A 14,627-nucleotide genomic window follows, 5' to 3' on the forward strand; every position below is an offset into this window, starting at 1 on the left:
TTGTATTTTTTGTATTTTTTTTATTATTATTTTGCATGTACTCATTGTTTTTTCAGGAAAATTGGCCCTGCACATGTTCTGATGGTTTTGAGGTTAGATTAGGGCTTTTTTGTGCAGAAATTGCAGTATTTTCATATTTTTTTTAATGCATTTATTCCCTTTTCTTACTGCAATTTGTTTACTTCCGCGGAGTTCGCTGTGTTTTTCGCATACTGCAGTCTTCATTAGAACCTAAAATTTATTTTTTTTACCCCATTCTTAAAAAAATACAAATTTATGTTAATGAGCATTCTCTGTCTTTGTGTCTTACTATGTTTCCAATCAAGTCCATATTGGGCGGTGAGATGGCTTTGGGGAGTCCCGGTGCCACGTCGCCCACCAAGCCGGGCGGTCAGTACTACCAGCATTACAGCACCAACCCACGGAGGAGACCACTGCATATGGACTCCATGGGTGAGATGGGAGCATTGTACTTAGCATTATACTTACACAATAGCCACATTTAGTCTTTTTTTTTTTTTTTTTACGACACATCCGGTAATTCAGTATGGGACTCCCCACTTCATTGGCATCATTACTGTTGCTATGGTTACCTTCAACTTGCTATAATGACGTATTATTTACCAGGATTTGTTATTTTATGATTTACAATACTAGTGGTTTATTTAAAATACAGTATATCTGCCTTGAAAAGGTTTTAACCGTTGCCTTTGAACGCAACGCTTGGGATGATATTAAGTCACTCAATTGGCAGCTGCCAAAAAAAATTTTCATTTTTTTGACTATTTTCATGATTGAAAATATAATCACAAGAAATTAACTTCTGTCTTTTTTAGGCACGTTTCAAATTTGTTAGTCGTTTAATTCCGATGAGGAACAATTTTTCACCTTTTTTGTTATTTTATTTTTATTATTTGAATCGATTTGAGACGGCCCTGTTGTCCTAAATCGAAAAATGTTATTTTCCCTTTTTATTTCAGTGTTAGCAGTTTGAGACATAATCAAAAAAATCAAAAAATATTGCTTCAGATGTTGTGTAAAATGGTGTGTAAATTACCTCAGCCCTTTCATTCACATTTATTCTGGGTCAAACATTCTCACCTGATCCCAATTCCTGCTGGTTCCCCCCCCCCCCCCCCTTTTATTGTTATTTCTTGTTTAGCAAATATTCTGTGATTGCGTGTCAGTGTGGCCACCATGTGTATTTTTCTGTCTATAGGCGTGTTTTAAAAGGGGAAACATTCAGGGTAATAATGGCCAAATGTAGCCTTGGTAATGTTTGCCTTGATGGGACACACACACACACACAAATGATCCTGGGACAATTTCCAAAAAAGCATTTTTCCATCAAAGTCTCACCTTCCCAGTTAATGGACTGCTCCCTCGCTCCCTTTGAGGCACTAGAAAAGACAGTCCTAATAGAAAATAATACGAACACAACCTCCTTTCTTTTATCAAAGCAAAAGAAGAGTGGTGGGGAACGAGCCCGTCTTTTTGTAGTCAGTCTTTTTTTTTTTTTTTTTATTTCTCGCATCTTATTTTGTTCTCTTTGTTTGCCGTCTTTGTTAGGACGCGGACAAGGGCTGGTAAAATGTGGCCTTGCGCGGTCCTCTTTGCCAAATTGATTCAATTTAAATCAAACCGTGCCTTTAAAAGAAATATAGTGGGGCCCGTTAAAGCCTCATTTATTGGCTTATTGTGTGTTTGTTTTTTTCCTTTTCAGAAATTCACCCCAAAAAAGTACGGAAGGTCCCTCCAGGCTTGCCGTCCTCAGTAAGTGATATCATTGTTGCTATTCTCATGTTAACTTTATTTATGATTTCGGGTTCTTTTTTAGGAGATAGAAAGTGCGGAATTATTTGGGAATTGGTGCTTTTTATTATTTGTTATGTTTCCCTCTTAAAAAAGGTAAACATTAGGGTTGAAAGCATAACTATAATTAATGGATTAATGAAAGTTTTTTTTAGTGATGTGGCAGAAAATCATGCAGAAAATGCATTGTGATGATTTTTGCTCTTTTATCTGCATCGTTTTTGCTTGTAGAGTTATTTTTATTCTCCGACGCTGACCTCATTAATCATCACTTAACGACTGCTGAATGCGCATTGTGTCAGCTGCCTATTTGGCTCGGCAGGAGTCCGGCTTTCTGTGACCTCGGCCCACTTGGTCCCCACTTGGGCCTGCGTCATCTGTGTGTGTGTGTGTGTGTGTGTGTGTGTGTGTAAGCAGAGAGAAAGCATGGCTTGCTTTACAGATGCTTTTGCTGTTGGGCTTTGAATGTCCTAACTTTGACTGGACTAACTTGACATTAGAAAATGAGGATATTTCTATTGTTTATTGTTTATATCACCAAGCTTGTCGGGAGCTAAGTTATTCTTGCCAAGGTTTCAGCTAATACACATTTGGTAAGACATAGTAGAACACCTAATATATTGTTTTGCATTCCCACATTTTTTTTTATGCAGTAACAGTGCCTGCACAAGCTTTACGTGCATAAGCAAACAATGCTGTATCCTGCTGCCATATACTGTACTAACATGAATAATAATACCCTTAGTATGCACTCTACTTATTGTTATTATTTCATAGCTGTCAAGATTAGGCGGTGTGGCCACGTTATGTTTCTACATATACTAGTACATCATATAAGAGTGGTTCAATTCCACCCTCGGCCATCTCTGTGTGGAGTTTGCATGTTCTCCCCGTGCATGCGTGGGTTTTCTCCGGGTACTCCGGTTTCCTCCCACATTCCAAAAACATGCTAGGTTAATTGGCGACTCCAAATTGCCCATAGGTATGAATGTGAGTGTGAATGGTTGTTTGTCTATATGTGCCCTGTGATTGGCTGGCGACCAGTCCAGGGTGTACCCCGCCTCTCGCCTGAAGACAGCTGGGATAGGCTCCAGCACCCCGGTGACCCTTGTGAGGCTAAGGGGTAGAAAATGAATCAATGAATGAATTCTGCATGGACAAATGCCTTTAATTTATGCTTCACGTGTGGCGAGAAACAACAATTTGTTGTTTGTTTATTCTGCTGTTAAAAACTGGTCAGATTAAGATTCAAGCTTTCAAAAGTTTATAAGATATTGTTTTTAAAATATGTTTTGCAGCTCCAGTCTATTTTCCTTTTGTGAGCGTGGGGGGTAAAATTTTGATAGTAATGATTGCCGACCCCTGTCCTAAGGCAGGGGTATCTAAATGCAGTTTCCACGGAACACATCCCATTTGAGCCTCGCTGGAACTTTTAGTTGATGACTTAAGTCTGTTCCAAATGAGGAAATGTCTTTAATATGGACAAATATGGAGGGAGTACAGACAAAATATATGGGCTAATAACTATAAAAGCAATCTCCACTGTCTAAATGTACTGCAAAAAAAGGTCAGTAAGGATAATTCATAATGCCGCCTACAGAGAACATACTAACTCCTTATTTCTAAAATCACAAATACTTCAACTTGCTGATATAGTTCATCTTCAAACAGCTAAAATAATGCATAAGGCCAAAAAACATTAAAAAATAAATAATTAAATATAAACCATAGTCCATAAAAAACTGACCATTATTTAGTTTACTGACTCTTTCTTATGTTATGGTGCAAAGTCAAACCCATTTAAGTCAACCAACTCAAGCTCGGAACTGGGCATCAAAGTGTTGAAACCATAGGCGTGTGTAGATAGGAGTAGATATCGGATAGATAGCACAGGCATCGTTAGCTGCCTCGTTAGCATACGGCCACACCGTCATCATCAATGTTGGTCGACATATTCCTCATGTCACCAAATGTGGAAAATAATGCTTTTTGTTCACATTTTTGTTTGTAGTTGTAGTTGTACACAGTTTTACTACCGCACACAACTACAAAACAGAACATTTACACATAATTACCAAACACATACATTGCACTCATTCATATATGGTCTGTATTGATTAAAATATTCCTGCACAAGCCTGACTTGATCACAATCTGATGTGGGTTGTTTCGCATCCACTTAAGGCGACGGGCGTTGCCGTTTGTATTGAATTTCTTCTTCTTCTTTATTCCCTACCCTTCAAGTTTGTTGTTGTTTGTCAAATTTGGTTTGCTGAGTCAATGATTTACTTTGAGAAACAATTAAATCTCACACGAGAGGAGAGCGTGGGATGTCTTTGTAATCAAAAGGAAATTAGGCATCAGTTAACTAACATTAGCGGGATGTGTGTCACGCTTTCTCACTGTGCTGCTCCGAGGGCGTTCAAAGCTGAGCGCCACGGAAAAGTACCATACAACAACGAAACAAGGTTTAAATCTAGATTAGCCCGCAAAATACCCATCAGTCATTCATAAAAAGTCAATAACAGAACAGAAGAAATTAACATCTATGTGATATTATTACTTTAAAGTATTTTGCAACCCTGTAGTGTTGCCTAACGTAAGACATACGTGCACTTTGCTTGTAATTCTCTCAAAATACTCAACATTTCTGTGTATTTTCAACTCAAAATATGATAAAACACATATTTAACCATCTGAGGCAACTTTAATTTTTGAATACGGTTCATAAGACAAGATGACTTGTAAGTAACAGGAGATTTTTTAGCATGAACATGCATATTGTTCATGCTTATCCCGACTATTATTATTCCAAGGTATTCTGTATGTAGTACTAGGTGTCAGAAATGTTACATTGATGAGACATTACCTTACATGGAATCAGCCATTGGAATGTCCGACATGACAGTGAAAAAAAAAGTTTCTCCTCCCATTGTGTGTGGAAGTGGTACTTTATTTGGCTTCTTGCTTTGTCTTTCTTCCTGATTCTGTTTGAAAATCTTTTTTTTCAGAATGATTTTAGAATGAGTAAATTGTAGGCTAACGAGCTAGCTTGGTAGCACCCTTCTTAGTTTATTGATTCATTTTAATGCCTGGTACAACTAAAGGTACATTTGATATTGATATTAACTTCCATGTTTTTTTTCATTCATTCATTCATTCATTTTCACGAGGGTCGTGGGGGTGCTGGAGCCTATCCCAGCTGTCTTTGGGCGAGAGGCAGGGTACACCCTGGACTGGTCATCAGCCAATCACAGGGCACATATAGACAAACAACCATTCACACTCACATTCACCTATATTCACCTATGGACAATGGTTGCTAATGAGCTAGCAGTGGTTATCGCGCAGACCTCACAGCTAGGAGACCAGGGTTCAATTCCACCCTCGGCCATCACTGTGTGGAGTTTGCATGTTCTCCCCGTGCATGCGTGGGTTTTCTCCGGGTACTCCGGTTTCCTCCCACATTCCAAAAACATGCTAGGTTAATTGGCGACTCCAAATTGTCCATAGGTGTGAATGTTAGTGTGAATGGTTGTTTGTCTATATGTGCCCTGTGATTGGCTGGCCACCAGTCCTGGGTGTACCCCGCCTCTTGCCTGAAGACAGCTGGGATAGGCTCCAGCACCCCCCGCAACCCTCGTGAGGAAAAGCGGTAGAAAATGAATGAATGAATGAATGAATGAATATGAATGTACAGGACACCTATATATATAATATATAGATTTTTACCCCCCCCCCAAAAAAAAAAAACAACACACATGACATGTACTGTAATGTCATATACAGTATAATATACAACAGCCATGGAATCCAAAACAAATGTGACATAGTGAAAGATAAACCTGAGGTAAAAGGTCACACTTATCCCCATATGCATATTTTTAATATTTTAATGTCACTCTAGATATTCCCATATGGAAATTGTTTAAATGTCTGCTTTAAAATGACACTTAGAGGATTTTAGATGTTTTTTTTCCAGGGATAGATTCATTTAGAGACTAGATCCCAAAATACGTATAATAGTTTTTAATCCCTGATCACTTTAATTCCACTCAGTGATCTCGGTGACCAGCTCTGGTCTGCCTCTTGCTCTCTCTCTCTCCCCCCCCCCCCATCTCTCTCTCTCTCTTTCTGTCTGTGTCTCTCACTCTCTGTCTCTGTGTGTTTCTCTGTCTCTTAGATGTGGTTTTGTTTAAAGTAGCGTTAATTCAATTAAGCCAGGTCTTGCAGAAGACACAGTAGGAGAGCCAGTGGTCCAGAGGTGGGGGGTGGGGGGTGGGGGGGGCAGATCGAGTGGGGAGGGGTGCAGGGAATCTTTTTTTCAGTGAGCCATCCTGCCCCCTTCAGGCAATCACTGGCATTGCAGACTGTAATGACTCAAAAGGGTTTGGAACAGGATCTAATAGTAAGCATTTTTTGTAATAACTACTTTTTAACTATGAATATCCCACTAAATTCAACATGGATGTGCTGTAAAGTCAACATTTGTGGATCTAAAATAGCAACTAAGTAAGTAAATTATATATGCGTCAAAAATACTAAAAGAAACACAAACAATAAGTTTAGGAAACGTTTCTTGATCATTTTAATATCAGTGTAGCCTGCACTTATTACTTTTAATTATTTCAACTTCCACAATGTAGTGTCCCTTATTTATAAATAAAATTATCTTGTACTTAATAAAAAACCTTTTTAAGCAGATCCAACAGCCTACAACCTCCTAAATATGTCTATGAACATAATTCCAGCCCTCTACACCCCTATAGTTGCCAAGGTTTTATGCTGCCAATTCTGACAGTAATCATCCATGGGTTAAATTGGCCGATACCAATACCCATCACATAGATTAACTGTAATTTTTCAGTTTTTTTGTGTTGAGTGCTATTGGTTAGGGGTGCTGTACAAGGGAGTGGAGTCAGGACAGTTCCAAAGGTCCCTTGACTGCCAGGGGGTGCAAAAAATTGGTAAATATTCACAATAAAAAAAATGGGGTGTCTGCACAAAAGTGGCCAGGGGACGATCGTTATGGGCTGTATGCTGTGATCGATATGCATATGCTGATTCATGTTAATCGTCCGATACTGATCCATAGTCTAACCTCTGCATTCATATTACCCAATATATTATTTTTATTTTTATTTTTATTTTTATTTTTATTTTTATTTTTATTTTTATTTTTATTTTTATTTTTATTTTTATTTTTATTTTTATTTTTATTTTTATTTTTATTTTTATTTTTATTTTACATTATATTATAAAATTATGTATTATTTATTCTAAATTATTTTAATTATTTGTGCAAATTACTGTTTACGCTGTACATTGTTCATATTTGATGTCATCTATTTATTCTCCACATTATTATTTATTATTATACGGGAGCCAGGCAACGACATTTCGTTGGCATCTATCTATCCATCCATCCATTCATCCATCCATCCATCCATCCATCTGTATAGGAGAAATAAGACGAGAAAATAAGTCATTTAAGACATAAATAAGACTCATGCTCATGCAATAAAAACCTGCTGTTTCGGAGATCAGGTCTGGTGCTTGTGTGTCCCACTGATCATTACAGTAACATTACTGACACCTAGTGAGTATTCTTTGAATGAGGTCTTTCTGAATGTATTATATTTTGGTTTTATTTTTATGCTTGAAAATGCTTAAAATAGGCAAAAGGATGCAACATTTTCTTCCATATGTGTTTTTTTTTACTGTGAATAAGCCATATTCAAACATGAATTACATAATAGATGAATAAAACAGTGAGTGGACTGCATTTCATATATCATATAGTTTAATCTACATGCAATGTAAGGTAATTATGCACCACGTTTGCATAATTGTGGATGCTGTAAGGTCAGTAGGTACAATAATATAGAATAGTCATCAAACTAACTTCATTACCTCTCAGAACCAGACTTTGTTACCTTTGTGTCCTCAGCTTTGTGTCTTGCTTCGCTGATAGGGTTTGTTTTTTTTCTTTTTCTATTTGCAGTTCCCATTTATCTATGTAGCAGACATTGGATTACTTATGTATTGAGCCTTGTAAAGGTTAAGTGTGCTTGCCAAGGATGGATTACAAAAACATGACCAGTAGCTAACGGCCCAGGGCTGGTGGACCCTCCACCGTCCCAGAAGAAATTGAAATATGGTGGATCACCATATCAGTCATTGATAACCATGCAAATGTGTGGATTTGTGGAAGTGAATATGATGTTGTTGATGTTGTTTTTCTTCACTTATAAGTATTGGATTAATTTTTAGTAAAATTTTTGTTTACTTAAAGGGGAACTGCACTTATTTTTTGGAATTTTGCACATCCTTCTGTAGTGTTTTAAATCATCAAAATACGGCAAGACACTGCAACTATTACATGTTATCATTAGTATACGCGTTAATGCATGATCACAGCATGTATACACATATGTACAACGTTTGTAGAGGTTTTTTTACAGGGCTTCATAGTCGAAATATGTGTATCCCAATTATGTGCATTGTTAGCTAGCTCATATTAACTTGTTTTCTTGTGCTATAATGCCCAACAATGTAAACAACATACATAGCTGTGGCAAGAAAAAAATATTTTCATATATTTGCAAATGTTCTTCTTGTAATAGTCTGACTTTAAATATTTCCCCCTACTTCATATTCAGTTTGTTTCTCAAAAAATAATTGAAATAAAATAATATTTAAAAAATATAATAATAATAATAATAATATATAATATAATATAAAAATATTTTCTTTAATATTTAAATGCAATAATAATAATATATAATCATATAATATATGATAATATAATATAATAATAATTTTTTTTCATGATAGAATATGACTTTTTTCTCTTATTATCACAACTTCATTCTTGTACAGTTACAGCTGTTTTTTTCTGCTGTTATTTTTTAAAGTTAAAATTTATTTGGAAATTTTCTTCATATAATTATATTTTTTCCATGAATATTTTCACTTTATTCTCATAACTTTATAACTTTTTCTGCAACCTAATTTTCTTTATTATTTCAACCTTATGCAACTAAAATTATTATTATCCCTCTTAATATTGTGACAATATTCTCATAAAAATTAGGACTTTTTGTCAATGTTCTTCTCATATTTTGACTTCATTCTTGTCAAATTACCGCTGATTTGTCCTGAGTAAATTATATATTTCGAATGTGCTGCAGGCCAATTATAATATACCACCTCGGCCCTGGGGCCCCAGTTTGGACACCACTGGTTAAATCCCAAGAATGCTCTAGCCGTTTGGGTTTAAACTCAGCCTGTGGATGTTTTGTGTCCTTGTGAGGACATCTGTCATCTAAACAGACCTCTCCCTCCTACACACATGCGGAATGAAGGCCTCATGCCGCAGTTTCAGGCAGCACATGCACTTGAATGCACCGTTATCAACCTGATACTTCAGTTTACAGGAAGCAACAATGTAAAGCCCCCATAGACTGAACATAATGAATAATCAACACTGTCATCCTCATGCTTCATTGGAAAGCATTGTTCTCTGCTTTTCAGATGATTATCTTGATGATCAGTTCTCAGTCAGTTATCTCGTGCACAACACCAACAAGTATTCAGAGAGTGTTGCATGCTGACAGCTAATTGCTCCGTGATCTTAACATGACAAGCTGTCGAAAGCTGTTTTTGACGAAGGGGGGGTGGGGGGGGGGACATGTGAGAGATCATTTGCAGCACTTGTTAAGCGGTTGATGATGTTTACATCTCTAACTGCTTGTTCAAATGTCTCTGCAATGAAACTTTTTGAGCCCGGCACAATTTTGAGCTTGAGTGATACAAAAATAATCAACCATGTAGAAATGTACACTTTATATTTCTTCACAGATTTAATCCGATAACCTTAAAATAGCACATTTCAAAAACAATGCTCTATAATAAAGATAATCCCTCCACATACCCGCAAATCAGTGAAACCACATTCTTCGTTGAGTACTCGTGAGTCAGTGAAACGCAAGTCTTATCTTGTCAAATACCCATGAGTCCTTGAACTTTAGCTTTGTTGAGTCACTCGAATCTTCATCAAGCACCCGTGAGTCAGTGAAACTCAATTTTTTGTTGAGTATCAGTCAGAGAAACTCTCGTGAGTCATTAAACTTACATTTTGTTGATCATCAGTGAGTCAGTGACACTTGAGTCTTCATCGAGCACCCGTGAGTCAGTGAAACTCTATTTTTGGTCGGGCACCCGTGAGTCAGTGAAACTCTATTTGTGGTTGGGCACCCGTGAGTCAGTGACACTTGAGTCTTCATCGAGCACCTGTGAGTCAGTGAAACTCTGTTTTTGTTGAGTATCAGTCAGAGAAACTCTTGTGAGTCATTAAACTTGCATTTTGTTGGGTATCAATGAGTCAGTGACACTTGAGTCTTCATCGAGCACCCGTGAGTCAGTGAAACTCTATTTTTGGTTGGGCACCCGTGAGTCAGTGAAACTTGAGTCTTCATCGAGCACCTGTGAGTCAGTGAAACTCTATTTTCGGTTGGGCACCCGTGAGTCAGTGACACTTGAGTCGTCATCGAGCACCTGTGAGTCAGTGAAACTTGAGTCTTCATCGAGCACATGTGAGTCAGTGAAACTTGAGTCTTCATCGAGCACCCGTGAGTCAATGAAACTCTATTTTTGGTTGGGCACCCGTGAGTCAGTGACACTTGAGTCTTCATCGAGCACCCGTGACTCAGTGAAACTCTATTTGTGGTTGGGCACCCGTGAGTCGGTGACACTTGAGTCTTCATCGAGCACCCGTGAGTCAGTGAAACTCTATTTTTGGTCGGGCACCCGTGAGTCAGTGACACTTGATTCTTCATCGAGTACCCGTGAGTCAGTGAAACTCTATTTTTGGTTGGGCACCCGTGAGTCAGTGACACTTGAGTCTTCATCGAGCACCCGTGAGTCAGTGAAACTGTATTTTTGGTCGGGCACCCGTGAGTCAGTGACACTTGAGTCTTCATCGAGCACCCGTGACTCAGTGAAACTCTATTTGTGGTTGGGCACCCGTGAGTCAGTGACACTTGAGTCTTCATCGAGCACCCGTGACTCAGTGAAACTCTATTTGTGGTTGGGCACCCGTGAGTCAGTGACACTTGAGTCTTCATCGAGCACCCGTGAGTCAGTGAAACTCAATTTTTGGTCGGGCACCCGTGAGTCAGTGACACTTGAGTCTTCATCGAGCACCCGTGACTCAGTGAAACTCTATTTGTGGTTGGGCACCCGTGAGTCAGTGACACTTGAGTCTTCATCGAGCACCCGTGAGTCAGTGAAACTCTATTTTTGGTCGGGCACCCGTGAGTCAGTGACACTTGATTCTTCATCGAGTACCCGTGAGTCAGTGAAACTCTATTTTTGGTTGGGCACCCGTGAGTCAGTGACACTTGAGTCTTCATCGAGCACCCGTGAGTCAGTGAAACTGTATTTTTGGTCGGGCACCCGTGAGTCAGTGACACTTGAGTCTTCATCGAGCACCCGTGAGTCAGTGAAACTCAATTTTTGGTCGGGCACCCGTGAGTCAGTGACACTTGAGTCTTCATCGAGCACCTGTGAGTCAGTGAAACTCTATTTTGGTTGGACACCTGTGATTCAGTGACACTTGAGTCGTCATCAAGCACCCGTGAGTCAGTGAAACTCTGTTTTTGGTTGGGCACCCGTGAGTCAGTGACATTTGACTCGTCAAAGTGAGTACCAGTAAGTCAGCAAAATATTTATTCTTCGGAGTACCCGTGAGTTAATGAAACTTGATTCTTTATTCCAAGTACCTGTGAGTCAGGGAAACTCAAGTCTTTTTCGAGAACATATGAGTCAGTGAAGCTCAAGTCTTCCCACAACTCAATTTTTTGTTGCATATCTGTGAGTCAGAGAAGCTCTTATGAGTCCTTAAACGTAAATTTTGTTGCGCATCAGTGAGTCAGTGAAATTTGATTCTTTGGCAAGCACCCGTGAGTCTGTGAAACTCTATTTTTGGTATTACACCCCTGAGTCAGCAATATTTCATTCTTTGTTGTGCGTACCCGTGAGACAGCAAAACATGATTCTTTTAATTACCCATGAGTCTATGAAACTCGATTCTTCATGGAGTACCTGTGAGCTAATGAAGCTGTGAAATTCAAGTCTTTGAGAAGCACCCGTGAGTCAATAAAGCTTGAGTTTTCTTGAGTGACTCGATTCTTCCGGGTACCTGTGAGAAAGTTGATTCTTTGTCAAGCACCCATGAACTAGTGAAACTCGAATCTTTGTCGAGCCCCCTCATGCAGCTCAGATAGATCTGATGTTTTTCAGTAATTATGTCAGGGCTGTGACCTGCTGGCGAAGACAGCTGGGATAGGCTCCAGCATGCCCGCGACCCTCGTGAGCATAAGCGGTACAAAAAATGAATGAATGAATGAACGAACATCAGCTCTTCCGGTCAAAACATCCATCCATTAGGGTCGCGGGGGTATGCTGGAGCCTATCCCAGCTGACTTCAGGTACACCCTGGACTGGTCATGCATGTTTTTGGAATATCGGTCAAAACATATTTCTGTCCAAAATGATTATTTTGAAATGGTAATGATTGTACATTAAATTAGCATTTAATTGTCTTGAAAAAAAAGACAAAAAGTTTTCTTGTCAAATGCCAGAAAAACCGTCAATTATATGACACACGCATATAATTACCCTCCTTTAAAGACATTTGCATATATTTCCGCAGCATCGTATGTTAGCTTTCATTCAACAAGTTATACAGGAAGTTGCAGTTAAAAGTTTTTCCTCTTTTTGTCGTTAACCCCCACCCGCTAATAGCGTCCCCCCCCCCTCTCCAATTTGTAGAATTTTTCAAAATGTTCTGTTTGTTAAGCTGAAAGGAAAATCACAGAAAAATCACCATAAGGGCTGCTTTGCATTTTTAATTAAGAAACTAACATATGAATATATTTGCATATTATTGAGTTGCAGATTAAATCATGCATACATAATTAGCATGCAGCAGCGTGCGTGCGTGTGTTCGCCTCTCTCTACCGCTCTCTATCTCGGCTCTGTGCTTACTCTGTTTTCCGATGGATGTCACACACACACACACACACACACACACACACACACACACACACACTTTATTGAGCCTCTCAAAGACTCACTTCACAGACACACGTACCCGCCCTCTCCAAACACTTACTCTCTGCCTCTCTGCTCAGTTTGTATTTCCAAGAAAATTAGCGTCTGATTTTCACCATCAAAACTGAGGCCATAAGTTGTATTGGTATTTTTTTTTTTTAAATGCTGATTACTGTGGAGTGAGAAAAAGCAAAACACAGTCTTATTGACTTCCTTTTTAGTCTTTTCATGATGTAGAATATACCAACACATTACTTTAATTTGCCTTGTCAAACAGTTAATGGTGTCCAATCACTGCTGGGTACAACACATGACACTAATGACAATAATAGACTACTTATTACAGAATAATAACTTCTTAGTATTTTTAATGTTCCATTAATGAAACCACTCTTGGTTATTTACAGCCTGAGGGAGAACCTCGTTAATTAACGTATTGCATTTGTTGTGACAGCTTGGCAGCTATAGTGAGATTGTTACTACCACCAAGATGTAGGTGGGGGGGGGGATACATTCTGGAGCAACCAGCAAATGATACGGGTATAAAAATGTCAATTTTTGTTAAAATTTATGCTTTGGTAGCCAAACAAACTTTTTTGTTTCACAGAGCGCACAACTATGGTGCATTCAAGGACCGTCGATCATCATTTCAAATCTCAAAATAAACATAATCAATGAAAGTGGTACTCACAATCCCCCTGCAGTAACATTGGTAGCAGTTATTTCATCCATCCATCCATCCTTACTTGGGTCGCAGGTATGCTGGAGCCTATCCCAGCCTATCCCGTCGCCTGGCCTGGTCGCCAGTCAAACACAGGGCAAACAAACATTCATACTCATTCTAGGTATGTGTATGTATATATATATATATATATATATATATATATATATATCATTATGATGCCATTCAAACACATGCAGCCTTGAACCCACAGCAAACCTAAGAACGTGACACATTCCCAACAATAACATCATATTTGACTGTCATGATTAGCGTAGCAATGTTAAAGGTGCTGTGATGATAGGTAGTATTCTACACTGGTCACTAAAAGACAGCAATGTTAGAGCCACAGCCAGGAAGGGCTGTACACAACAGGAAGTAAAAAAAAACAACAACAACAAAACCATTAACTCTCAATTCTTTCAATGCTAGCGTATATGAGTCTAAATTATGTTTTCTTTATGTCTTATTTTCTGTTATTTAACCTATTATATTCAGTAATATGAGTGCAATTGTGACTATAGGGGTGTTATTTCATGTCTGGAGGGCTCTAATAATGTTAAAAAAATACATATTTCAAACGTTGAAACAGGTTTTTTATGCTCTAACTACCAAAATATTCCTTTAATTCTGTCGGCCATGTGTGTGTGGAGTTAGCACATTCTCCCAGTGCATGTGTGGTTTTCTCCGGGTACTCCGGTTTCCTCCCACATTCCCAAAACATGCTAGGTTAATTAGCGACTCCAAATTGTCCATAGGTATGAATGTGAGTGTGAATGGTTGTTTGTCTATATGTGCCCTGTGATTGGCTGGCGACCAGTCCAGGGTGTACTCCGCCTCTCGTCCAAAGTCAGTTGGGATAGGCTCCAGCATAACCACGACACTAGTGAGGATAAGCAGCATAGAAAATAAATGTTTTTGTCAGATTCTCACACTAGGAAATCAATATACTTTTTAACAAGATACGTATACATAT

General features: G+C 38.6%; 1 protein-coding gene across 6 annotated transcripts in view; it reads left to right on the top strand.

The window, feature by feature from the left end:
• The window catches only part of tcf4 (transcription factor 4), a 193,028-nt gene that overhangs the window by 121,866 nt on the left and 56,535 nt on the right, over window positions 1-14,627 (top strand). For all 6 annotated transcript variants that reach the window (XM_078794196.1, XM_078794197.1, XM_078794199.1 and 3 more), the window contains 2 exons: window positions 327-453; window positions 1,724-1,773. In XM_078794196.1, coding sequence (XP_078650322.1) covers window positions 327-453; window positions 1,724-1,773 — 177 coding nt within the window. The remainder of the gene's footprint in view (window positions 1-326; window positions 454-1,723; window positions 1,774-14,627) is intronic.

The sequence above is a fragment of the Doryrhamphus excisus genome, linkage group LG10 (assembly GCF_037039965.1).
Source record: "Doryrhamphus excisus strain RoL-2023G ecotype Guam linkage group LG10, RoL_Dexc_Guam_v1.1, whole genome shotgun sequence".
Taxonomy (NCBI): domain Eukaryota; kingdom Metazoa; phylum Chordata; class Actinopteri; order Syngnathiformes; family Syngnathidae; genus Doryrhamphus; species Doryrhamphus excisus.